Here is a 24,820-nt window from a genome sequence, read left to right as displayed (position 1 = left end):
TGTTACTAAATCCTAAGAAAACTAAATGTATTAAATTCTCGTTGATAAATTCATCTAGCTCGAATTCAGTTTCTAATATAAAGTTAAATGGTCAAACTATTGAATTTGTAAAATCAACAGTATTTTTAGGAATAACGCTCGATTCTAAACTACAGTGGGGACCTCACGTCACAGCAATCGCGGGTAGATTGAGCTCTGCTGCTTTTGCAGTTTGGAAAATACGGCAGCTAACCGATGTGGCGACGCCACGGTTGGTGTATTTTGCTTACTTTAATAGCATTATTTCGTACGGCCTTATTTTATGGGGATCTGCTGCAGACATTGAGTCAATTTTTATCTTACAAAAGAGAGCAATAAGAGCAATTTATAATTTGAAGACGCGTGAATCTTTAAGATCTTTTTTTAAGGAAACAGATATCCTAACCCTGCCGTCGCTTTATGTTTTTGAAATAATCATGTATGTTAGGAAGAACATATGTGATTTTCCCACTAACGTCGATAAGCCAAAGGCTACTAGAAACACAGGGAAGCTTAAAGTTCCATCTTACAGACTGGCTAAAACCAAAAAGTCTTTTCTGGGAAATTGCATACGTTTTTATAATAAAATTCCAAAAAATATTATAAATGAAACGGATACAAAATTCAGATCTATTGTCAAGAAGACATTAATATCAAAGGCGTATTATAAAGTTAATGATTATATCATGGACAGGGATATTTGGAAATAATTCCGATCCGCATTAGCGATCCCTTCAAATAGCGAACCTACTGTGTTAAAAATAAAGTTGTGTCAAATACATGTGATCATTTAATAATATTGTAAATCTGTTTTAAAAAATATATATATACCGCGTTGAGTTTCTTGCCGGATTCTTCTCAGCAGAGGTTTTTCCGAACCGGTGGTAGATTTTTTTTGACATTCATAAGTGCTTGTATAGCCTAAATTGAATAAAGATATTTTGACTTTGACTTTGACTTTGATTTAATGTTTATCTTTGTGATATATACACTGAAGGTGTATAAATTGTTACCCGACACTATTTAACTAAGGGGTGAATGTGTCTTAAAATTAAAAATGTTTTTCGTTTTCCCATTCAAAAAGCCCAATCAGCTGATTCACTTAGGTATTACGGGAAAGGAAAAAATTTTTTTTTCGTATTTCTACCCATTTCCCTGAAATGTTAACTTTTTACTCGACTGCCCGAAGGAGGGTTGTGTTTTTCAAGCGTATGTATGTAAGTATGTATGTATGCATATATGTAGGTATGCATATTTTGTAAACATTTTTTTTTATTTTAGTCTTAATTAACCTGTACATTATATTAGGTTTAACTATAGGTGCAACGTGTTATCTTAACTACGCAAAACTTCTTAGTTGGTGACTCAGTCCATGAATTTTTAGTAATAATTTGTAAATATTGAATGTCCTTAAAAATCTATTTTTTTAATTAAAAGTGAGGCCTGATCATTGATATACCTACATCATACCTACCATTTTTTTAAAGAAGAAACCTACGCCTTACCTATACACAAACATATTAATACATTCACTCTTAATGACTTCTTAATTTCTAAGTACTTCCCAAGATACATTTTGTAACCAGTAACTTAATAGACCACAGAATAATTTATTTTCCCAATAATTCGGGTAACAGTGGAGCAGCTGGCAACACAATTCGTCACGCACACTAACATCCTTGCAAATTGTCTTACACCGTTCTTACGCACACTACAATATTGAGTTGCCGCATTCACGAACCTTTTGTTTTTAGGTAGCGCGGTATCTAGTCGAGCGAGCGCGCGAGACTAATCATTCATCTAAGGTCGAAGGTTTTATTTGGGGGGTTGCAACCAAGGTAGCCTGCATGTCACGACACTGTATACTAGCAGGTGTGATGAAAAAATTATAATAATCTCTGTTTACCGTACGATATTTGAAATGAATACTTGCCAGATATAACGACTGAGGTGGAGACCAACGAGCCACCGCAGATCTGCTGGTATGGTCTGGTGGTCTTTTGGTATAATCCCGCATGCCAGGGTATCTCTCCACGTCTTGCGTAATTGTCATACGTACTAAGTTCCCTCAATTGCATTCCTGTTGTTAGAACAGTTCCGCATTCTGAAATGAGGGCAATTTTTTACGAGTTGACTCGTCTTAACCTTTCGTATGCAGAATATAAAAAACCTGCGTTCTAACCTCCTTTGTTTCAAATAATATTAATAACGCCGATTAAAATAAAAATACAAAAAGATAGCCTGAAATTTTGGACTGATCCGGGAAAATTCATACGAAGATTAGGGGCCAAAGATATAAGGTTCTTGCTTTTATACAGGGTGTTCGGCAGTCGGGTGTAGGGGTTTTAAGGGATGATAGGTAGGGTCATTCTGAACATTACTGACCACATTTACTATTATGAAAAGTAATTTTTTTTTTCGTCGTATAGCCAGTACCGTTATAGTCGTACACAATTGCACTATATGGAACGAGGCTTCTTTATAAGGACTTCTATTTTTTTGGAAATATCCATGAGATACCCTAATTTTTTACTTATTTCATTTTTTAGTTTTATTTTTAAATGACACATGATTAGAAAGCCCGTAAATTATAATTTGAACGCCTTAATAACTGTCACTTTTTTCTGTAGCCACGCAAATTTACAAAATTATCTAAGTATTTTTTAATCGTCATGTCTAAAGAGGTTTTGTTTATCAGTCTAGCAGTGTATTCCATTATTTAAATTTATTTTGAAGAACCAAGGTATTGCAAAGGCAAAACACTAAAAATTAACAAAACTGGCAAAAGGAGATATTAAGCATTATAGTAAATAAATGTGGTTCGAAATGTTCAAAATGACCTTAACTATCATCCCTTAAAACCCCTACATCCGACTGCCAAATACCCTGCATAGGGTAGGTACCTACTTGTTTTTAGTTTTAAAATGTTATATGTGGTGTTTTTTAGGAGATGGGGGAGTCGGGAAAAATCCACTGACAACTAGGAAGGGAGGACCCAGATATTAAGTACCAGACCTCACCGGACTCACAACTCACGACGGGGGAAGAGAGTTGGTGGAGTTTCTTATCTAAATACATACAGAGTTTTGCTGCAGCTATTTGCTGGAAAGCCGGGTGTGGAGCATGCATTCTCCCGCTAGAGCTACGCAGCTTATAGCGCATATATGGTAAGGTTATAATATAATACTTACACAGCTTATAGCGCTTATATGGTAGGGTTATTATATAATACTTACGCAGCTTATAGCGCTTATATGGTAGGGTTATAATATAATACTTACGCAGCTTATAGCGCTTATATGGTAGGGTTATAATATAATACTTACGCAGCTTATAGCGCTTACAGGGCAGGGTTATAAAACTTTAAAACTTACGCAGCTTATAGCGCTTATATGGTAGGGTTATTATATAATACTTACGGGGCTTATAGCGCTTATATGGTAGGGTTATAATATAATACTTACGCAGCTTATAGCGCTTACAGGGCAGGGTTATAAAACTTTTAAACTTACGCAGCTTATATGGTAGGGTTATTATATAATACTTACGCAGCTTATAGCGCTTTTATGGTAGGGTTATAATATAATACTTACGCAGCTTACAGCGCTTACAGGGCAGGGAGGGTTATAAAACTTTAAAACTTACGCAGCTTATAGCACTTATATGGTAGGGTTATTATATAATACTTACGCAGCTTATAGCGCTTATATGGTAGGGTTATAATATAATACTTACGCAGCTTCTAGCGCTTACAGGGCTGGGTTATAAAACTTACGCAGCTTATAGCGCTTATAGGGCAGGGTTATAATACTTATGCAGCTTATAGCGCTTAGGGCAGGGTTATAAAACTGACGCAGTGTATATCGCTTATAGGACAGGGGTATAATACTTACGGCCGCATTGTGGCATATTATCTGACCATAAACCTTGAGAGCAGAAGACGGAATTGCTTCCCATCACTTCGTGGCCGTATTTGCAGGACACGACTAGTGCCGCGCTGGCGTAAACTTGCCCAGGCGCAGCGAGCGGGTAATTCGTGACGGAGTAACTGCCGTGTTCTGGATACTCAGGCAGCACACACATTTTATACGTAGACGATCTGAAAAAGTACAGTTACCTGGACGGAGTGCTTTTCGATTGTAGTCTTTCTTCTTTTTAGGGTCATTATTCTAGTGTTTAATACATTACATTTTTGTTGAGATGGTAGATAATTCTGTTACAGGTTCTAGGTTATCTATTAGAAGTACATACATGACCTTTAAGATTCCGTTACATACGAGTAGGTACATGCTCGTAGATATAGGTGTTCACCATCAATTAGGTACATAACTTTTCACGATATGATAGATAAACTAGCGACGCGGTCCGCGCCGGTGCTATTTATGGGAAATAGGTCTGAACATTTTAATAGTAGATATTGTCGTGGCCTGGAAGTAGGCAATTGCTGGCTGAGTATGAGTATTAAACGGACGAGCTTGCGAGTCCGTTTAACTAATACGAAGCCAGCAATTGCTATTCCAGCCGAGACTAATATAAAGCTTTTCTCAAAAATGGTTAATAATTCTGAAATAGAATAAACTTTTTCTCAAAATATATTATAAAATTTAATTTTATTCCAATATTTTTCTTATGGTTTCCCTCCTTTTTTCATTAAAAATAAACTGCAGGTGTATTTTTCCACCGAAAACACCACAAGCTATTTCAGACCCAATAGAAAAAGTCCGGAGTTCCCACAAAATATCAGATACTGGCCATTAGACTTGGCTGTATACGACTTGTACCAACATTTCCAAGGCCTATTTAACTTAAAACAAAAAAAAATGTAACTGATTGCAGGCGCGCTAATTTATTATTGTCGAGCTAGCGCGCCTGCAACTTTTTAACTTTTTAATTTTTCGCTGACCATAAACTATGCACTTCACCTTCTGATATGTAAAGAATAATGTCAACTTTAACGGACATTTTTGAGAAAAATACCTTTGATTATTTATTTATTTATTTATTTAAAGAGAACCAACAGCTAAAAACACAATATAGTTATATAGTAGGAATAGCAACACAGAGCCAAAAAAAGAACTTGATTAAAGACCTGTTTTAAAAAATTTACCTGCCCTAGTAAGGCCGGGCCGGGGAAGCAATAAAATAAGCGTGTTGAAAACTGTGATATTTTTGTAATTATAGGGCCTGTTTCACCATCTATTTTTTAATTTTATCTGACGGATAAATGTGATGCCGTCTCCGTCTATTCGAACAAAACAAACAGAGACGGCATCACATTTTATCCGTCACGGTGGATGGTAAGTGTCTTAAGGCCGGTAAATAAGGAATTACGAACGCGAGTCTATTAGAAGCCCAAAGTTGAAGGCTTTAACAATAAGTCGATGTTCTAATAAAGAAATAAAATATCTGAGAGTTGACTCACGGCTCGTCGCAGTTGAGCTCGTCGCTGCCGTCTGCGCAGTCCATCGCGCCGTCGCAGCGCTGCTCCCGCCTCACGCATGCGCCGTTCACGCACGGGAACTGCAGCGCGCTGCAAACAGGTTGTGAATAAGTTACCTAAGGCTCAGTTTCATTGAAAATACAAACTGAAATATAGATGCACAGAAAAACCAGAAAAATAAGACCAGCACTGGGAATCGAACCCAGTACGGAATTCCGAGGACCTGGGTTCGATTCCCAGTGCTGGTCTTATTTTTCTGGTTTTTCTGTGCATCTATATTTCAGTTTGTATTTTCAATTTAGGTTTTACCGGATAACCGTAAAAGTAAAAAATTTGGAATTGAAATAAAAAATACAAAAAGATTCCAAAAAAACAATCTCAGTTTCATTGGTCGATAGAGCCCGCATGCGGGATACGGGAGATTTCCATAATGAATGCCATATGGCCCGCATTCGGAGAACCGCTTTCATTGATAGATATAAGGTCCGCATGCGAGGTACGGGAGTTCTATAACGCATGCCATATGGCCCGCATTCGGAGAACCATTTTCATTGGTAGGTAAGGTCCGCATGCGGAATATGGAAGATTTCTTTTATGCATGCCATAAGGCCTGCATTTGGGTTCCACTAGTCGCTATTCCGCCGGCGGGGAGTCACCGCACGCTTAAGCCTTTAAGCATAGAACGTCCGGAAGAACTGCGCTTAGGCTGGTGCAGCTGGGCTCAGTCATTGATTTCCTGCCCAATTATGGGATACTAGTACTAGACCTTACTTTCGGATTCACACCCGTAAATTATTAAATCCAGCAGTTGAGTTTAAATGGTAGTTAATTCCCAAACATTAACATCGTTGTTTTCATGGACGTTGCATTAAAAACATTCGATTTACGATTATTAGCGACAAACGCGACAAACGCATTCTTGGCGGAAAAAGTCGCTAGTGAATTACGTATAAAATAAAATAAAAAAATCTGTATTCCGGAATGGCGCAAAGCGACTCCGAGCATAGCTTTCTCAGTAGCTCATTGCGATTTGCGAGACTCTGAGCATCTCCAAGAGGCCAACAGTCACGGATTACAAAGCCAAGCTTGAACGATTTTGACGACCAGATGGGGGATGGGGATGGGGTTCGATTCCCGTGTCTGGGCAGATATTTGTATGAAGAATACGAATGTTTGTTATCGGGTCTTGGGTGTTTAATATGTATTTAAGTATGTATCTATCTATATAATTATATTTATCCGTTGCTTTGGGACTAGGTCAATTGGTGTGAATTGTCCCGTGATATTTATTTATTTATTTATTAAATCACTATTTTCAAATGACCTAAATCTCAAAATCTCAAAACTGAAAATGTCGATTAATAAAATTTATGGATTATGCATATAAGTAGATAAGTATCTAATCATGATAAATAACGCAAGTGAATGTACCAAATGACATAACAACCATTTTACTAATTTTATCTAGATGAAATACATTAACCTAACCTATTTTTCATTCTGACCAATATAGGTACTCGTAATGTTCGATCATTATAGTGGCCGGCAAAGCTCCACTACCAAAATACCTAATTCTTCGGGAGTACCTACTTATAGTCTTCAGGTTTATTTTTTTGGGGTGTTGTTAATGTACGACTTGTTAATGCACGCTTAAATAATGCACGGCCTGATAATCCGTGCTCATGTGCACGAATTATCAAGCCGTGCATTATCACCCCGTACCGACTCCAATTATGTACGCGCGATAATGTACGACGTCATAATCCGAAGCATTATGTCTTCCGATTATCATGCCTTACGATTTCCGTGATTGAAATAAAAAAAATCCTAACGAAGGGCGAGAGCGGCGAGCGAGGCTGCTGGGCCGGCCTGCTTCAACATAACCCGGCCGGGTCAGTTCTGCTTCGACTATATGTTTATTCATTCAAATCAATTAGATTCAGATTATCACGTCGTACATTGTCACTACGTACATTACAGCGCGCGCAATATTTTGTACGCCCTGATAATGCGCGACCATGATAATGTACGGCATGATAATCGGAAGCAATAATGCTTCGGATTATCAAGTCGTACATTATTGCGCGTACATTTCGAGTTGTACATTATTGTTTCCCTTTTTTTGTTTCAATGTGTGGAAGTAACACACATTGTAATATCCGGACGCTAATAGCATGCGTAAAAAACTTGACGCTATACAAATGAAAACGTCTAGTGTAGTAATTGTAAGAAAAGTCTTTCTCTAGTTTTCTAGCGTTATGTCAAAAGCCTCACCTGCAACTATGTTTCCCGCCGCCATCCGATGACACTGCAGAATACGATGCTGTAATCAAAATAAATAATATACTCAGCGGCACAAAATTTGGCCCACGCTTCATACAAAATTACCGATTCTGCATACATTTTTGCCGCTCAGTATACATCAACGAAAAACATTTGGATGTATAGTTGTTAATAAATTTATCTATACCAATTTTTATGTAAATGAGTTGAGAAAGGGATGCTTGGATGGTTTGGGCATGTTGAGAGAAAGAATGAAAACAGATTGACTAAGCAGATCTATAAGACGAGCGTGAATGGGAACGTTGGGAGAGAAAGGCCTAGACGAACGTACCACGATCAAGTCGGGGACGTTCTGAAGAAAGGTCGGGTCAGGAGTATTCTAAACCGACGTGCATGCATGAAAAGATTGATGAATGTAGAGGAAGCGAGAGTTGTATTCTAGAATCGTAGCAAGTGGAAGGATGTAGTCTCTGCCTACCCCGTTGGGAAAGAGGCGTAATTTTATGTATGTATGTATTTAATCGGAGACCGACAAAGAGTGAGTCTCAAATTACAGTTAGCGAAAATCACTGTAGGTAGGTGCATATCTTATGGGTTGTTGCCTGTTACGAGAAATAAATGAAAACAAATTAATTTAAAAGCTAATGGTTTCACCCATGACCCTGAGTACACTGCCGAAACCCAATCAATCTACGTCGGTGGTAGAGGCGGCCACAGCTCCGCACAATCTCCCGCCATATACCCCTGTTAGCACTGTCTGGCACAGTCTGATACGAGATTTCCCGCAGCAGCTTTCACACATTAAGTCCTTTCGTGCGGGGATTTTCCCATTAAACATCCAGTATTTACCTGGGATACAGCTAGGAAATCTTCCAGACCAGACACCTCCAATACAGCGAGGGTTTTTGCCCAACAGCCTGTACCCCGCTGGACAGGAGTAGACCAGGGAGAAGTCGGCTGGACCGACGCCACGAGGTACGATGTCCGTGATGCTGTAGTCTCCGAGACTTGGAAAGGGGGGGAAGATGCAGGTTCCACTGACAAAATACAAATACAAATATTTATGGTACGTTTGGGTCTGGGGATTGCTTAGGGGTTTAGGTAAAGTTTGGTTAGACTAATGACGAAGCATGTTGCGGATCTACAATTTGTTTTGTTGACGAAGCCTGTTGCGGATATTGCGTTGTTACCGTGTTTTTTTTTATTATTACTTTTATTTAATTAATGTCATGGTTAAGTTACAGAAATATGTTACTTTAAATACAAATATCTTTGAAATTTAGGATAGGTATCAAGTTATAATTATTCTTAAAAAATTTAAATCAGTTATTCGTCCCATAACTCAGAAGATATCAAAGTATACCTAAGTACTTGCTTAGAAAAATGTTTGCAATGTGTACTACTACAGCATGCTTAGGAGATGAGCCATGAAGGAATTGGCTTAAAACTATCACAACTTCTAACTTTTAGTGGATTTGTACTCCATAAAATCATATTTTTAAGAAATCATCGGGGAGACTTTCAATTTAATGGTTGACTCACGTTTCCCCATGTTCGGCGGAGAGCGCGTAGTAGCAGTAGTCGGGCCATTTGCGACACGCCTCTGGGCACAGCGCTGCTTGCAACATCGCCCAGGGCTCCAGGCACAGCAGCAGCAGCCCCAGCAGCGGCCGCCTGGAACCATAAACTACATTTCATGCTCACCTCCTTGATGGTTGCAATCTAGCACCGTCCGCTTTAAGTGAAACTTTTTCACACAAAAATATGGAACCAGCTTCCTTGGACAGCATTCCCGGAGCGGTACAACTTAGGGATCTTTAAAAAACGGATCAGTCTCTCAAAGGGCCGGCACGCACCTGTGATACCCCTCGTGTTCTGGGTGTTCACTTGCCCTTTCTTTCTTGGGCTCCACAGAGAACCAGCGTTACTGCACATAATGTGCGGCAACACATGCTGAGTGGAGACCCTTTTTGGTATCCTGCCGTGTCACCTAGTAACATAGTTTTAGTGCTAGTTCTAGTCTTAGTTTTAGGTGGTACTTTTGGAGCCAAAATAAACTTTTCTTTCTTTTTTCTTTCTTATACATAAAAACAGACATCGGTGACGTTGGGTCGCCATATGCACTAAGGATGCTGGAAAGACGCTAGTATGAATAAGGTCTAATAGGAGTCTATAATAATGCGAAAGTAATATTTCTAATTCAAATTGGCATAACCACATTTCGCATAATTATTAATTCGTCTAACATTGATGCGCACAACTGAATACCCATAATGTTAATGCGCAAAATGTAAACTGACATACTTAACGAAGGGTGGTCATAAATTTATTAAGCATAACGTTACTTTACCTAAGTATTAACAGCGCAAAAAGTCTACGTCTATTATCCAGCGTGTGCGGGGCAGCGGCAATAGGATCCTGCAGATGATTGCGGATAGGTTGGACTCCGCGGTCCTTGGAAGCTTCATGGATCTCCATGTGAGGAGTGGGGATCGGTAAGGTGGTCAGGTACCTATTTGTTGTTCGACACTTTTTATATTAATTTCTACTATAACTAAGAACTAACACAGTATAGGTAGATTCATTCACGATGACGCTGCCGTGGTTCTTATTACAATGTCGTTAATGTCTAATTTTGTCAAAATCACGTGTCTTCGTGGATGGCACTAGGTATACCTATGTAAGCTAATTTTGTCACTAACAACATATGGAACCTGTTTTTCAAATGTTTTTTTTATTAAACTGTATAAATGATGAGCATTAATAAATTTTGGATGTCGTAAGAGGTGACTGAGGATATAGGTTAAGGATATACCGTAGGCGACAGGCTAGCAGCCTGTCACTATTGTACCGTGCGTGCGTGCGTGCGTGCGTGCGTTTGTGTGTGTGTGTAGAGTTATAGTTAATAGTGTTATGCATATTTCAGTTATACGGATTAATTACTTTATTATTATTATTCATAAAACAAAGTCGGCTTTGTTCGAACACTTATAACTCGAGAACGGATGGACCAATTTTCATGGTTTTTGATTTTTTAAATTTGTCTCCTTCCCAAATAGCAGAATAACTAATAAAAACATTGGAAAATTAACAAAAAACTAAAATAAAAGAAACAACATTTTCCCATACAAAATGTTCATGGGTTTCGTAACTGTCAAACATTTAATGTTAATCCCGTCGCTAAACTGTCCCCTCAAATTAATGAACTTATTTAAATAAATTGGACCCGATAGATAGCGCTGTTGTCGGTATGTTATCATAATTTTAATGTACCTAGTGTTTTTCAGGCACGACAACGTGTTAAGCTTTTTTTTATTATTATGCCAGTTCAATGTTATACACAAATAAATATGTTATGCCAATTAATATTATGCTAAGTAAGGGGCTACCCGTCTAACTGGGGCGTGCATTGAAAGTAGGCAGCGCTAGTTGCTGCAGTGGACTGGCGCGCTGCTGCAGGCGCAGACTAGCAGCTGCCTGCTCTATATTTGACCCTAAGCACGCCAATGCTGTAATAGTATGTACGAGGGTTACTTGGTGCCCCTGCAGAGGAGAAGGCCCTCGTCGCTGCCGTCGTCGCAGTCTAGCGCGCCGTTGCACGTCGCGCTCTCTCCCGCGCAGCTGCGGTCGCCGCAGCGCCATTCACCTGCTCTGTAACGGAGTTCAACAAAATACAGGGGGGCTACTACGACATTCGAAGTTCGTGTCGTACCGTCCTTCTCACTCTCGTATTAAATAATATTAGCGTCAGCGGGACGGCAAGATATGAAGCTTGATTTTTGCACTTCGTACCTACCTAGCGCAAACCGTAAACAGTTTTTTGAATGTCTTAAATGTCTTTTAAATGTCCAGGATGCCATAATATTATCATATTAATTAAATTAAGCTTTTGTAAATATAGCTCTATCTTTACTATCGATGTAATATTATTATTATTCCCTCAATGGCGGCTTTAAGGCTTGGGCCAATGTCAGTTGTACTATCGATGTAAATATATGTTATGTTGTTATTTAATAATAAAAATAGTCATGATCCGTCATGGCGACAAACTAAAGAGAACTGAGAAGTTGTCATGGCGGTTTATTTACGAAAATACAAACTGAGACATTGATGCACAGAAAAACCAGAAAAAGAGACCAGCACTGGGAATCGAACCCAGGTCCTCAGCATTCCGTGCTGCGTGCTGCCACTACCACTGCTGGATAGGAATCTAGACACGAATTTTTCCAATGCAAAAATATCTCAGGTTGCTTATTTCTACTATGCTACTTAAGCAGCAGCACTAGCGACATCTATGTTACGTCGACAGACGTCACATTCTTTCGGAACTAACGCTCACCCAGACAAGAGATGTCGCTACTAAGCAATCAAATTATGATTGGTAACGTGATTGGTCATTGTTTACGGTTTGTGCTGGTGTCGCCCCCTGCGCAGAGTTTTGCATTTCAAGGGCCCCATACACGGTACGATTCGTCTGTACGATCGATCTGATGAAAACCGTGACGATTGATCGTAAAGAGCCATTCACTGTCGATTTATCATTACGATCGGTTTGAAGCGAAGGATCGTACAGACGAATCGTACCGTGTATGGGGCCCTTAAGAATTCTTCGGAGCCTCATAAGGCGCACCTGCAGTTTCACTTACTTGCATTCATCGCTTTCTTCTGACTTGACAGGTATCAGCAGAGCTACCACTGGAAGTAAACCCTTTATTATTTTTATTTGTTTTAGTTGAGAAATGCAAATGTAGTTTGGGTCACAATGCAAGTACACCCAACAAAAAGTACAGTCAACAGAAAAAGCTTGTATGAAAATGTAATTTTTACCAAAAACTTATTTACCACCTCATTCCGTCACACAGTATAAGAGAGGGTAGAAAGAGAAGGTGAAACGCAAACGAGAAACTGATGGGAAATTATCACCACCGCCCATAAGTACCAACTAGTCAAGGAGAGTAAGTGGTCCGTTGCCGACATTTTGACAAAGGGCACTCTGTGAGTTCTCAAAAAAACCTTCGGATTTTAGAAGCATGCTTCGGGTATAGGGTGTCGTGTACCTACTATTTAATAATATGTCACCTAATGTAATGAACATGACTTATAAATGAATAAATAAACAGACAATGACACGCGATCGTGATATGCGGTTCTGTTTTGTTAGTTATCAACTTGCATAACTTTTCAAAATTATTCAAAAAAAATTTTTTTTTTAATTTTTAATTGTACTGTCAGCGTCATAAATAAGTGATTATTTCTGTACCTTGTCGCATTCAGTCGTTACACAACTTCTTATGGCTTTTCAAACATGACGTAAAGTGAAAAGGTACATAAGTGATCACTTATTTATGACGTTGACTGTGCCATTTTGTCAGCATAATTTACATATATACTCGTATTCGTGCAAAATTACAGCTTTCCAGCATTGATAGTCCCTGAGCAAAGCCGCGGACGGACAGACACAGACAGACAGACATGGCGAAACTACAAGGGTTCCGTTTTTGCCATTTTCGCTACGGAACCCTAAAAAGACCCTTGTGGCATGGTGCCCAACAGGCTGGCAGCATTTCCTCGTTGAATAGGTAGTGATGGCTATGGAACATGCAACCACCGTGAGACTCACTATATTAAATTATATTGGATATATGGGATAACTCACGTCTTAAATCGTAGTTGTAAACTTATTCTGTGATCGAGTTTAGCTAGACATGTTTCGGGCTAATCCGTAGAGCCCTTCCTCTTAGGAGCAACGCAACTCGGCGGCTGCTGCAACACGCGCACTGCGATGTCGAGCTAAACTCGATTTAAGACGTGAGTTGGGTCAATATAATTTAATATGAGTGATGACTATTGGTTGAGAGAGATAGCTGCAGTCCTTTAATCTCCAGTAACGTCAACCAGGCGCTTTGGTACTCTTTGAATTGCATGCACTATTATTAAATTTTGCTGACAATATTTCACCCACTTCCTGGTATACGATAAGACTGATATTTAGCACGCTCACTGGCGTAGCCATCGTATGGCCAGATAGTGCCGTGCACCAGGGCCCCGGAGCTTAGGGGGCCCTCTAACCTAAGCTTTGAAAAGAGAGGAGCATAAAAAAAGGGAAAAAAAACTTGTGAGCACAACATGTTTTTTAAATGAACTTCAACAATTACAGAACTCCTGATTCTCATCTTGACTTTCAACACATGCGCCAAAAGCGTCCTCGATAAGCATGTGCTGTTTATCGTTTAGTTTTGAAGGCCAACATAAGTTCAAGCTACATGGAAACTTGAAACTTGGTAACTTCGGATAGGATTATAATTTGAATGACAATTCAAGTATAGCCAATCAAATAAAGAGTCAGCAAGAACAACTTTTATTTTATAGAAACTTATTAAACAAGGAACCATAAATTGATATTTTATTAAATCGTGTATAGGTATCTATATAGTAGAACTCTAAATTATTGCACTGAATACTAAGTGTTAGGAATAATTATACACTTACGTATTAATATCTGTAACTTACAGCCACATAAGATCACTTTTCTCCAATTGCACACCATGTTAAAAGTATATTAACAGTTACAAAAACAACTTATGACATAATAAAATGATTTGCTAAATAATATACGAGTAATGATTCGTAAGCACAATGCAAGTTATAGGCAGTAGATTGACTCGGCCGTATTCTTGAAATTTTTACCTACGGCTAGGCGGAGCGCTGGGGTCTAGGGTTGGCGTCTAAAAAAAAGTAAAACAGACGTGTGTAAATTTTTATTGTATGTATGTGGGATCGTTAGAAGGAAAACAAACTTTTCGAAATAAAATAAGAAAAAGTTTATTAAAAATTAAACTACTGAATACGTATTTAAAAGCAAAGAACAGAAAACACAACTAGCACGTAGGCTCACCCGATCGTAACTCGCACTCTTTTACTCATTCGCTCGTCTCAATCACTCCACATTAGTCTTCATAGTCGCTCGTTTACATCAAATCATTCTAACATTAATCCACCCTCATTCCCACATGTATGTAGTTTTACGTGTGGGAATGAAACATGTCAATTTTATGATTATTTATTTATTAATTAAATTATAAGTTGGGAATATGAAAAAAATTGTGTCTATTGCGGCAAGTCCTAAATGACTTGTTGTTATTATTAAATTACGCCATTATTAAATATTATAGTACCTAGTTAGTACCAAGCGCTATAGCGTACGTTACGGAATCGAAACGGGAGGGAATAGAGCGGGCGGCGCGGCACGGCACTCGACCAGCGACCGGACTGCGCAGCCCGCGGCGTGGCACTGCGTATTTTGTCTTGCGATGATTGGTTAACGGCCGTGTAAATGGCGCTTGGCTGTGTGCGTGCGTCGATTTGGGCGTTAGTATGAAGTAGATCTACTGCCTACTACTTGTATTGTGTCCTAAGTAACAAACAATGTCAATCATTTTCCTGTTAAAATATCCTTCTTCATTTACCTTATGCCGTACTTTTTTTTAGAACACAAATAACACAATAACAGAGTAGATAATGTAACAGAGACACCACCTAGTACAAGCAAATGGTATCACCCTAATACTGGCTATTCAACTGGTTATTTTTCTTTCCTTCGATTTTGCAATAGATGGCACCAGTGAGAACACAAATAACACGATACGTATTGCCATCTAGTGAGACACTAAGGATACGGTAGGTACACTGACAACAACCAACAAGCTCACCAACTGAGCCTAGACGACTAGAGGATACGCATAATGTCTCTGTCTTATTTATGTCGTTAGAAGAGAATGGCATGTTTCTCTCTAATAGTTTCGACTAATGTGTGCAAGCGCGGGGCAAGCCCAGCAAGCGCTTTCCGGTTATTCGCCATCTAGCGTCACAATTGCAAAACACTACGAAAGCCTCATATCTGAAATGTAGCCACATGTAGCCTATACTTTCGTATTCTCAGTTAATTATTTTTATGGTGTTTCTCATCTTCAAATTAAGGAGTTAAATTAAGGTTGATGTGAAGTTGTGTTTATAAAATATGCTAGTCTTTATGTTAATCTCAATATTTCTACTTAATTTGGCTTATTCACATTTTATAGTTTACAAATGTTAATAGTAGTGCCATCTATTGTTGTTTTTTTGTATTAAATATAGCTTGTAGGGATTGGTAGGCCATGACAATACGTGTTGCCATCTAGTGAGACACTAAGGATACGGTACACTGACAACAACCAACAAGCTCACCAACTGAGCCTAGACGAGTAGACTATACGCATGATGTCTCTGTCTTATTTAAGTCGTTAGAAGAGAATGGCATGTTTCTCTCAAATAGTTTCGACGAATGTGTAAGCGCGGGGCAAACCCAGCAAGCGCATTCCGGTTATTCGCCATCTAGCGTCACAATTGCAAAACACTACGAAAGCCTCATAGCTGAAATATAGCCACGTGTAGCCTATAGGTACTTTCGTATTCTCAATTTATTATTATGGTGTCTCTTATCTTCAAATTAAGGTTGATGTGAAGTTATGTTTATAAAATATGCTAGTCTTTATTTTTAACCCCCGACGCAAAAAGAGGGGTGTTATAAGTTTGACCGCTATGAGTGTCTGTATGTCTATCTGTGTGTCTGTCTGTGGCACCATAGCTCTTAAACAAGTGGACCGATTTGAATGCGGTTTTTTTTATTTGAAAGCAGGTTTTCTAGCGATGGTTCTTAAACATGTTTTATCAAAATCGGTTCATGTATTTCAAGATCATCAGCTCTATTGTTCGCTGCGGTAGGAATCTTAGACGCATAATGGGTATTTACTTTACTTTCAAACATTTTCGGGACCTAAAATTTGAAAAACCTATGTATGCTATATAACTATGCAAGATTATGGAATTCTCGGCCTGATGCTGCAGCCAGGATATCCAGAACACTAGTAGCAGATATATCGTGTTTGGATTCGTTTCGATCAGTATTTGATTCTACATACAATGCAATGGTGGCAACAGGATGAGCTGATGCTGTAGCCAGGATATCCAGCACAATCTACTACTACACTCTATAAAAAATAATAGCACATATGTCGTGTTTGGATTCGTTTTAAGATAAGATAAGATAATTTATTCAATAATTTCAGTACGAAATAACAATAGATACAATATTTTACTAAATTCTATGTAACACGTTTGCAGGCTTGTTAACAAGCAAGAGAGCTAGCATAAAATTAAATTAAAAATAATTGCCTATTGCTTTTGATCAGTGATTGATTCTAACGATAAACCAATTCTTCGCAGATGAAGTCGCAGCCAACAGCTAGGTATACTAGGTAGTGCATAATTATTTTTTACTTTTTAGTTGTCTTTTTTGCTGACGTTTTTTTGTCAGTGGTATTTTTAAATTTTGAATTTAAGTTTTTTTTTATATCTATACAAAATTATTATTAAGGTATTTTTTGATGAAAGTTTCATGCTTCAAGACGTGGGTAAGAAGGATGTCAGCTTTGACGTTGCACAGGTGGTCATTCCTGGGCGCTGTGGATACCACGCCGCGGAGGTAGTAACGCTGGGTCTCCTGGCTGTCCACTGTTGGGAACGCGACGCCACCTCCCGCGTCCCCTTTGCATACTACGCCTGTAACAGAAAGTTCACCATTGGTTGTACCAGAAGACTTAGCGGCGGATCTATATAGGGGCTTTTTGATAGCCCAGGGCTCCGTAGGTTTACAATGCCACCAACCCCCATTGAGTTGAGACCTAGTATATCATGATCGAAGACATTTTTTGACAAATTCGTAACTACTTAGTTGACCAATTTCTTAAATCCCAAGTAGTATTAACCTAGTGCCCCACAAATTCACGATCCACCCCTATATAATAGAAGACATAAAAAATAAGCTAACCATAAAAAAATCATTTTTTGCTGACTGTCCTCTTTGTTGACTGTACTTGCATTGCCACTCAAAGTACATTTGCATACCAAATTTCAAGTCGATACTATTACGTTACGTTGAAGAGTTCCGTCTTGCGGAGACGATCCTGACTGGACTACCAGAATGTCACTACTAGATTATTGTATTGTCACGCGATTTACATAAGTATTCCAAATTTCAAGTCAATCTGACTACTGGAAGTGAATCAAATTTAAATTGCAAGATTTGATTACAGACAGACAGACAACGGGACAGGTGAAACTAAATGAAAGCTTGTAATAAAATACATACAGTCGAACATAGAACCTCCTCCATTTTTGAAGTCGTTTAAAATTAATGTGTTAAAATACATGGCCCATTAGCTGTAATGACACAAACTTACCCACTAGACGACCCCCTGCTGTCAAATCTATTGCTAATGACACGAGATTAAAGATGAGAGCTATTGGTACAGTGACGAGCACTGGTACGTTTGCCTTAATCAGGTTAAACTAACGAACCCTCTGGCTTTGCGCTGGAAACAGTGCTTGACCGACGGTCAGCGCTGACCGTCGGTCAGCATAGTTATATCTATACAAGTCTATGAATGCGCACACAGCTACGCTGGACGGTACGCACGTGATTCGGTGCGCGCGTACGGTACGGTCAGGACGTACGGTCAAAACATACCGTCGGTCGAGCGCTGTTTCCAGCCTTATAATGAAAATAAACTTGCCTTTGACAGGGCTGACGCATATCTTATCACTAGTGAACGAAGATATGAACTCGTAAGGCAGATGCTCGATGCACGTTTCTTCATCAACGTACTTTAGCTCCATAGTCTTCAGCACCGGAGAAGGATCACCATCTTCTGACGTCAATCCCCACCCAGCAGACTGCAGTTGATACAAACGTTACATAACAGAATCAGTTTCGAATCCTAACATCTTTAATAAATTCATTTATTTCGGGCAACTTGGCCCATACAATAAATACCTTACAGACTAACATACATATTTAACTTAATATATAAAAATGAATCCCTATTTCCCTTGGTCACGGCATCACGCGTGAACGGCTGGACTGATTTCGCTAATTCTTTTTTGTTGTGTTTGCTATTGTCAGGAGAAGGTCCTTATAAAAGAAGATTTAGAAAGTTTAAAAAAAAACTACAACGGGGGCGAAGCCGCGGGCACCAGCTAGTAATCAATAATATTTAAACTAATTTGGTAACAAAACGGCGTGACCCGTTGAGTCACCGTCCCCGCCGTCGCATTCATCTGCGGCATGGTGTCCCGAAACCGCAGCAACACGACATCTTTCGGCCAGAAGGCAGCACCCTCGAATTGCGATGGTCCCCATCAGCAGCCGCGGCACGCGCACCACAAACGACTGAAGTGAACGCGCGACTGCAGCTGGAACACTTTACGTGTACCGCTCTGAAAGCAACAGTGGTGTGGAAGGACGGGAAAGCAACTACACTATTAAATCATTTTTCTTTTCCGAAGAAATTCGTCATGAAGGTTCATTAGTTTAATTCATAACGTCAGCCGAAAGAAGTCCACTGCTGGACATAGGCCTCCCCCAAGGCTCTCCACTCAGACCGGTCTTGTGATTTCCACATCCACCGCGATCCCACGATCTTAACCAGGTCGTCGCTCCATCTTGTTGGAGGCTACCGACAGCTCGTCTCCCGATCCGCGGACGCCATTCGAAAACCTTCTGACCCCATCGGCCAACAGTCCTGCGAGAAATGTGCCCCGCCCACTACCACTTCAGTTTCGCAATTCTTCGCTTTAGTTTAATTACTGATCTTCAACCAACGATCACAAACACTCTGGCAAGATTGTAGCGACTTAAGACGTCTTAAAACAGAAAAAATAGGTGTAAAAATCTCGCTCTACCCTGATGAAAGGCTAGAGCCGGCACTGGATTAAGTTACACATTTAGGAGTAGGGGTCAGGTGGTTTGTGACACAGGAACAAAAAAATTGCAATTTTCATAGCAATACGTATGACAAATGTGGGGTACTAAAAATGATCAAAATTAGTATAACGTACTTTAAAGATGGCCCCCAGGATTAAACATAGGTGATCTAACCTTCCCTGGCTCAGTGCCTTGGAGCTGGGTCCTGTCGAACTCGACGCTGAAGTCGAGGCACACGGGCCGAATGTTGGCGTTGTATACCACCGGCGTTGACAGGATGAGCAGAGCGATGTCGTCTTTGAAAAGGGTTTGCTGACCTCGGAATCGAAGCGGGATCTTTATATCTCTGACCTGATTACAAAATAACATTAATAATCCTTACTAATATATGTGAAAGTGAGTTCCTTTGTTAGATAGATAAATAGATTATTTCAAAGGAACTAATCTTTTAACAAATGTATTCATTAACCAACGTAAGCCGTGGTGGCCTAGTGGTTTAAATTGCCACTCAAGCAAAGGCTGTTGTGGGTTCGAGCCCGGGATCCCACCTTTTCTAAATTTATGTGCGAAATTACATTCAAAATTTACCACAAGTTTTATGGTGTAGGAAAACATCGTAACGAAACCTGTACGCACCGGCAAAGAAATAAAATGCTGTGTGTGAAGTTCCCAATCCGCACTGGGCCCGCGCGCGAACTACTGCTCAAGCCTTCTCGTTCTGAAAGGAGGTCTGTGTCCTGCAGTGGGACGAATATAGGCCGAGATGATGATGATATTAACCAACTTACGTCAGACTTGTGTGCCTCAGGGTCCATGGGTTCGATCCATGGTCGGCGGATCTTGCCGAGAGCCACCACGTATCTACTGGGTGACTGCAACTTCTCTGCGCCTTTCCAGAAGCAGTGTGCGGCTGTTGGTAGACACCATTTATTTACTTAACAATTTATTTGTTTCAGACAAGTCTGTAGAATATTGTACAATATAGCAGGCACAATAGTTGAATTTATATTCTCCCAGATTGCACTAAATGATAAGTGACATAAATACCTCTGTAAATTCAGATTTTGCAGCAATATTGGATTACAAAATACCTGAAGTGTTATTCTGAATATCCAACTATCTGCACACCAATTTTTTTCCAAATCCGACATTTAGATAACGAGACGTATTTTCTTTACAAGGGAGTCAGACTTACATAATAAAGCATAACGCAATTAGTCATAATGGAACTGACTCTACGCCAAAACGTATACTTGCCGGATAAAACGATGGAGTTGGATATCAGCGACCCGCCGCAGGTCTGTCCGTACGGACTGTAATACTTGTCGTACACTCCCGCGTGCCAGGGCACTTCACCGAGCGCAGCGTACCCATCCGTGCTCGGGTCTCCCTTGGTGATGCCACACTCTAAAGCATAAAGACATCGGTTACACATTAGTGATGGCGTTATTCTGGTCAGAATGACGAAATAATTTAAGTTGTTGCACTGCCGTACTGATGGTTCGGACTGGTGAAAATTAAATGTTTTAAATAACATTCGTTAAATAATTTTGAAGAACAAACAAAAACAAACAAAGAACTGATGGCAAAATAAGTGCGAAATGACATATCGGTTAGATTCTCGTTATTAAATTTTATTAAAGTTATATTCGTTGTAAATAAAAGAAAGCCAAAATGATGGACTGCTGAACTGACGGCAGAATGAGAGTCTACCCAATATCAATTAATAAGTACAAAAAATGGCTCTGCCCATTACATCTTACATCACATCTTTACATAATAATACTCGTATTTAAGTGAATTCCCGCATCGCTAGAGCATCCGGAATTCCTTGTTTTATTTTTTTAAATCTTGAATGTTATCGACTAGACCTTTCAATTAAATGGTGGTTTGATACCTGGCTGACAGATGGTGACGTGGTCCCAAAATCCCGCGTTACAGTGCATGTCAGTGATGTTCCCAGGATGGTAGTAGTTGGGCCGGTTGCATACCGGTACGGCAACGGTGCCACTGGGTTCGTATTCATTGCACAATCGGGTGCTGTCGCTGGTATCCCCGGGTTCTTTGCAGTGGTATTTGACGCTCGGGTGTGGGGTTAGCTGGCAGAATCCTAGACAGGGGAGAAAAGTTATCAGTTTCTTGCTGGATTCTTCTCAACAGAGGTTTTCCGAACGGGTGGTAGATTTTTTTTTGACATTCATTAGTGTTTGTTTTAGCCTAAATTGAATAAAGATATTTTAACTTTAACTTTGACTTTGACTTTTAGTGGTGTGTTCATGATATTGAAAACTTGTCAAGTCGGTACAGTTCCAAGAACTTGCTCAGCAGAGAACACCGTAAACACAATAGAAATGTTATGTATCTGTCATTTTCCTACACAAATATCTAAGTGACATTACTTTCGTTCAATCCATTCGTGCCAGCTTTCCTGAATCGACCTGTGCCTATTTAGGGATTCCTCCGAAGTTGTCTTATTCTGGATTCTGCTAATAGCGCGACAAGTACGTGTTTGCTTTCAGTAAAAAAGACCGTTGAAAATTTTGTTGATGTAATACTTATAATGGGTTAGGTACTTACGGCTGCACTGAGGTTTTGGTTCTGACCATTTGTTATCACTGAGGCAGAACGCAGAACTGGTTTCTACCACTCGATACCCCGGGTCGCAGGTGACCGTTAAAAATATCTTGTCGTAGGATTGTCCAGGCACGGCATCTGGCCTGTTGTGAACGCTGTAGGTGCCATGCGCCGGATACGGGGGCAGCACGCAGCCGCCAACGCGAACTGGACTGTAGACAAGAAAATTCGTATCAACATCATCCTATAAGGGCCTATGCTAGCTGACGCGGTGAGCACGGAACTGGTGGACGCTTTGTAACGAGGTGTCATACAGCTCGTTTCTTCCTAACTCTTTGTACTGTCTGGTTTAGCACATATTCGAAAAAATAACATTTCAATTCAAATTTCCTTTTCTAATTCCACTGTTCGATTTACGTCAAGTAGCCATTCTATTCAGAGCCTCCGAGCTGAACAGATACCTTGTCTTTTATCCTAGATCCTATGAATCTCTAAAAACCATAACAAGCTTATAATTTACTACTCCTATAAGAAGGAAGGTTTTATCATTATCCAGTGACAAATAATTGCAGTGTATTAGTGAAGCTCCTTACGTTCATTGTTCTATGTAATGTAATACTGCTGGACTTCAGTGCTATTGAATTATATAAATAAAGAACTGGGCACGGAAACGTAAGTTGATTACCTATGTATTTTTATAATTGTTGATACAGTGTTAAAGCATACCTTTTAGATACTTAAGACCGCGTCTGTTTGTTCGCAGGTGCCCTTTTATGCCGCCGGTTGTCGACCGGCAGCATGTGAATGCAGAGCTTGAGCCTATTGCCACATATTTGTAACGTGTCTGTTGTTTTTTATTTTTGTATTTTGTCATGTTCATTGTATTGTATTTTTTTTAAATGTGGCAAAAAATGTCTTTTTTTTTTTTTTAATAAATACTACTGTCTGCCCTGTTTCCTGCCTTCTTCTTTACTCCAACAACTTCCCCGGACACCACCCCGTGACACCTTTTTGAAAATAAGTAGGAGCTGCGCTATTTGCTGTCTTTTTACTTTGGGTAACCTTTTCTCTCCGCCGACCCAAGCGTGCCAAGCGTGTTCACGTCCAATAATAAATATTCATCACTAGCTGTTGCCCGCGGCTTCAACCCCGTTGTATTTTTTCTTTATTTTCCATAAAAACCTTCTCCTGATAGTAACGAACACAACAAAAAAAGAATTATCGAAATTGGACCAGTTGTTCCCGAGTTTTGCGCTTAGCAACACATTTTACGATTCATTTTTATTTATATAGAAGATTTGGCACTTACCCGTCACGCACAGAGACGATACCCAGGCCGTAATCTGCTTGTAAAAATAAGAAAAGCATTAGTTTAAAAGTGTAAGTAAAATAACGCGCAACGATTTCATAGAAGTTCAGTGGAAGCACTCCCACGCAACCATACGGGTTAAAGAGCGTTCCAGACGGGTATAATACAGCGTCCCTAGAGAGGTGACCATGTTTGTTGCATATAATTATGTAGACTGCCGATGTAATCCAAATTATAACATGACCTTCAAGGTCCCTGGCGGACGGGCGCATGATTCTACCCGCAGTTGGGGCGTGTGGTTTAGCCAGCGGATTCCGTCTAACTAGAAAGACAGTCGCGCTATGACAGGCAGTGGGTGTGCACGTATGCGAATGTAAATATTTTTAGGAAGATCATTGATGTCCAACTGCAATAAGTTTGAATGGCTAATGGCTAATTTAAGAGTAAATAGCAGCCTAAGGTACCTATAACATACCTAAACTTGGAAGATTCCGTACACAAAACAAAATCCTTAGAAAAATATTACTTGATTTTTGCGTAATGGCTGCGTAACCCTATCCCGGGCGTATTCGACGCGCTCTTGACCGTTTTTTTTTATTTTCATCGTCAATCGAACAAAACTGTTAAACTACCTCCGCACTGCTCGCGAAACTGAACGAGGTTAGGCGAACACTATAGTGTGGAGAGGCATTTCGTCTTACTTCGTCCAACTCTGTCGGTGGCCGAGTGGTTTGACCTATGACCCCGATCCGCACTGGGCCCGCGTGGGAACTAGTGCCCAAGTCCTCTCATTCTGAGAGGAGGCCTGTGCCCTGCAGTGGTACATATATAGGCTGGGATGATGATGATGATGATGAAACCAGTTCCGCCAAGTCACCCCTGTTGGGACGCTGGTTTCCGTCATCTGGAACGCGCTTAAACGGAGTGCGATCAGCTCGCAGCAGAAGGTGGTTATTTACAATAGAAGTCAGGCCGTAAGCGCCCCTTACACTCTTGTCTTTCGATCGTTGTCATCTTATCAGCACACTCGCATTGTCAACGCACCGGTTACATATTTGAATATCGAAAGTTAAAATATCTATGGGTAAAATGTCGATGTCCAAAATATCGAAAATTAAAATATCGACTGTATCGAAATATCGAAAATTAAAATAACGAAAGTTTATATTGTCGAATGGTTAGATAATCTAAGTCCAATATATCGAAAATATATTTATCTAAAAAGTGACATCGAAAGATATAAACATCGAAGTCCAAAATATCGAAGTACAGAGTATCTAAAATCCTATGTATGAACTATCACGTGACGGGTCGACGGAGCTCCGCTTCGCGAGAGCTCCTATTCCGCTCAGTTTAGGCGCTTCGCGCCTTGACGTCATACTAACCTAACCTAACC

At 39.8% G+C, this 24,820-nt stretch overlaps 2 protein-coding genes across 2 annotated transcripts in view; both read right to left on the bottom strand.

Annotated features, from left to right (window-relative positions):
* Positions 1-1,880: 1,880 nt before the first annotated feature.
* Positions 1,881-14,317, bottom strand: LOC141442818 (modular serine protease-like). Its single transcript, XM_074107932.1, has 9 exons — positions 14,231-14,317; positions 12,388-12,436; positions 11,276-11,392; positions 9,284-9,415; positions 8,591-8,778; positions 7,733-7,781; positions 5,441-5,548; positions 3,912-4,117; positions 1,881-2,122 (listed from the first exon to the last, which is right to left on the bottom strand). Exons 1-9 carry the CDS (start codon positions 14,286-14,288, stop codon positions 1,905-1,907), a joined length of 1,125 nt encoding a protein of 374 aa, XP_073964033.1. The 5' UTR covers positions 14,289-14,317; the 3' UTR covers positions 1,881-1,904.
* LOC141442815 (transmembrane protease serine 9-like) overlaps positions 14,077-24,820 on the bottom strand; it is a 41,045-nt gene continuing 30,301 nt past the window's right edge. Inside the window, exons 10-17 of the mRNA XM_074107930.1 lie at positions 23,425-23,458; positions 22,119-22,327; positions 21,439-21,651; positions 20,799-20,948; positions 20,330-20,451; positions 19,716-19,892; positions 18,352-18,511; positions 14,077-17,338 (exon numbers count right to left, since the gene is read on the bottom strand). Coding sequence (XP_073964031.1) covers positions 17,133-17,338; positions 18,352-18,511; positions 19,716-19,892; positions 20,330-20,451; positions 20,799-20,948; positions 21,439-21,651; positions 22,119-22,327; positions 23,425-23,458 — 1,271 coding nt within the window. The 3' untranslated portion in view covers positions 14,077-17,132. The remainder of the gene's footprint in view (positions 17,339-18,351; positions 18,512-19,715; positions 19,893-20,329; positions 20,452-20,798; positions 20,949-21,438; positions 21,652-22,118; positions 22,328-23,424; positions 23,459-24,820) is intronic.

This window comes from Choristoneura fumiferana, chromosome 26 (assembly GCF_025370935.1).
Source record: "Choristoneura fumiferana chromosome 26, NRCan_CFum_1, whole genome shotgun sequence".
Classification (NCBI taxonomy): Eukaryota; Metazoa; Arthropoda; class Insecta; order Lepidoptera; family Tortricidae; genus Choristoneura; species Choristoneura fumiferana.
This window is presented reverse-complemented; position numbering and strand designations above follow the sequence as displayed.

What these genes read in the sequence shown, in the direction of transcription:
- LOC141442818 (XM_074107932.1), bottom strand. Translation starts at nt 14,288, where the DNA reads ATGGTGTGCAATTGGAGAAAAGTGATCTTATGTGGCTGTAAGTTACAG. An exon ending in GAAGAAAGCGATGAATGCAA is followed by an intron (nt 11,393 to 12,387) that starts GTAAGTGAAACT and finishes ACTCCGTTACAG; the next exon opens with AGCAGGTGAATGGCGCTGCG. An exon ending in GGCGGGAAACATAGTTGCAG is followed by an intron (nt 5,549 to 7,732) that starts GTGAGGCTTTTG and finishes ACCTGTTTGCAG; the next exon opens with CGCGCTGCAGTTCCCGTGCG.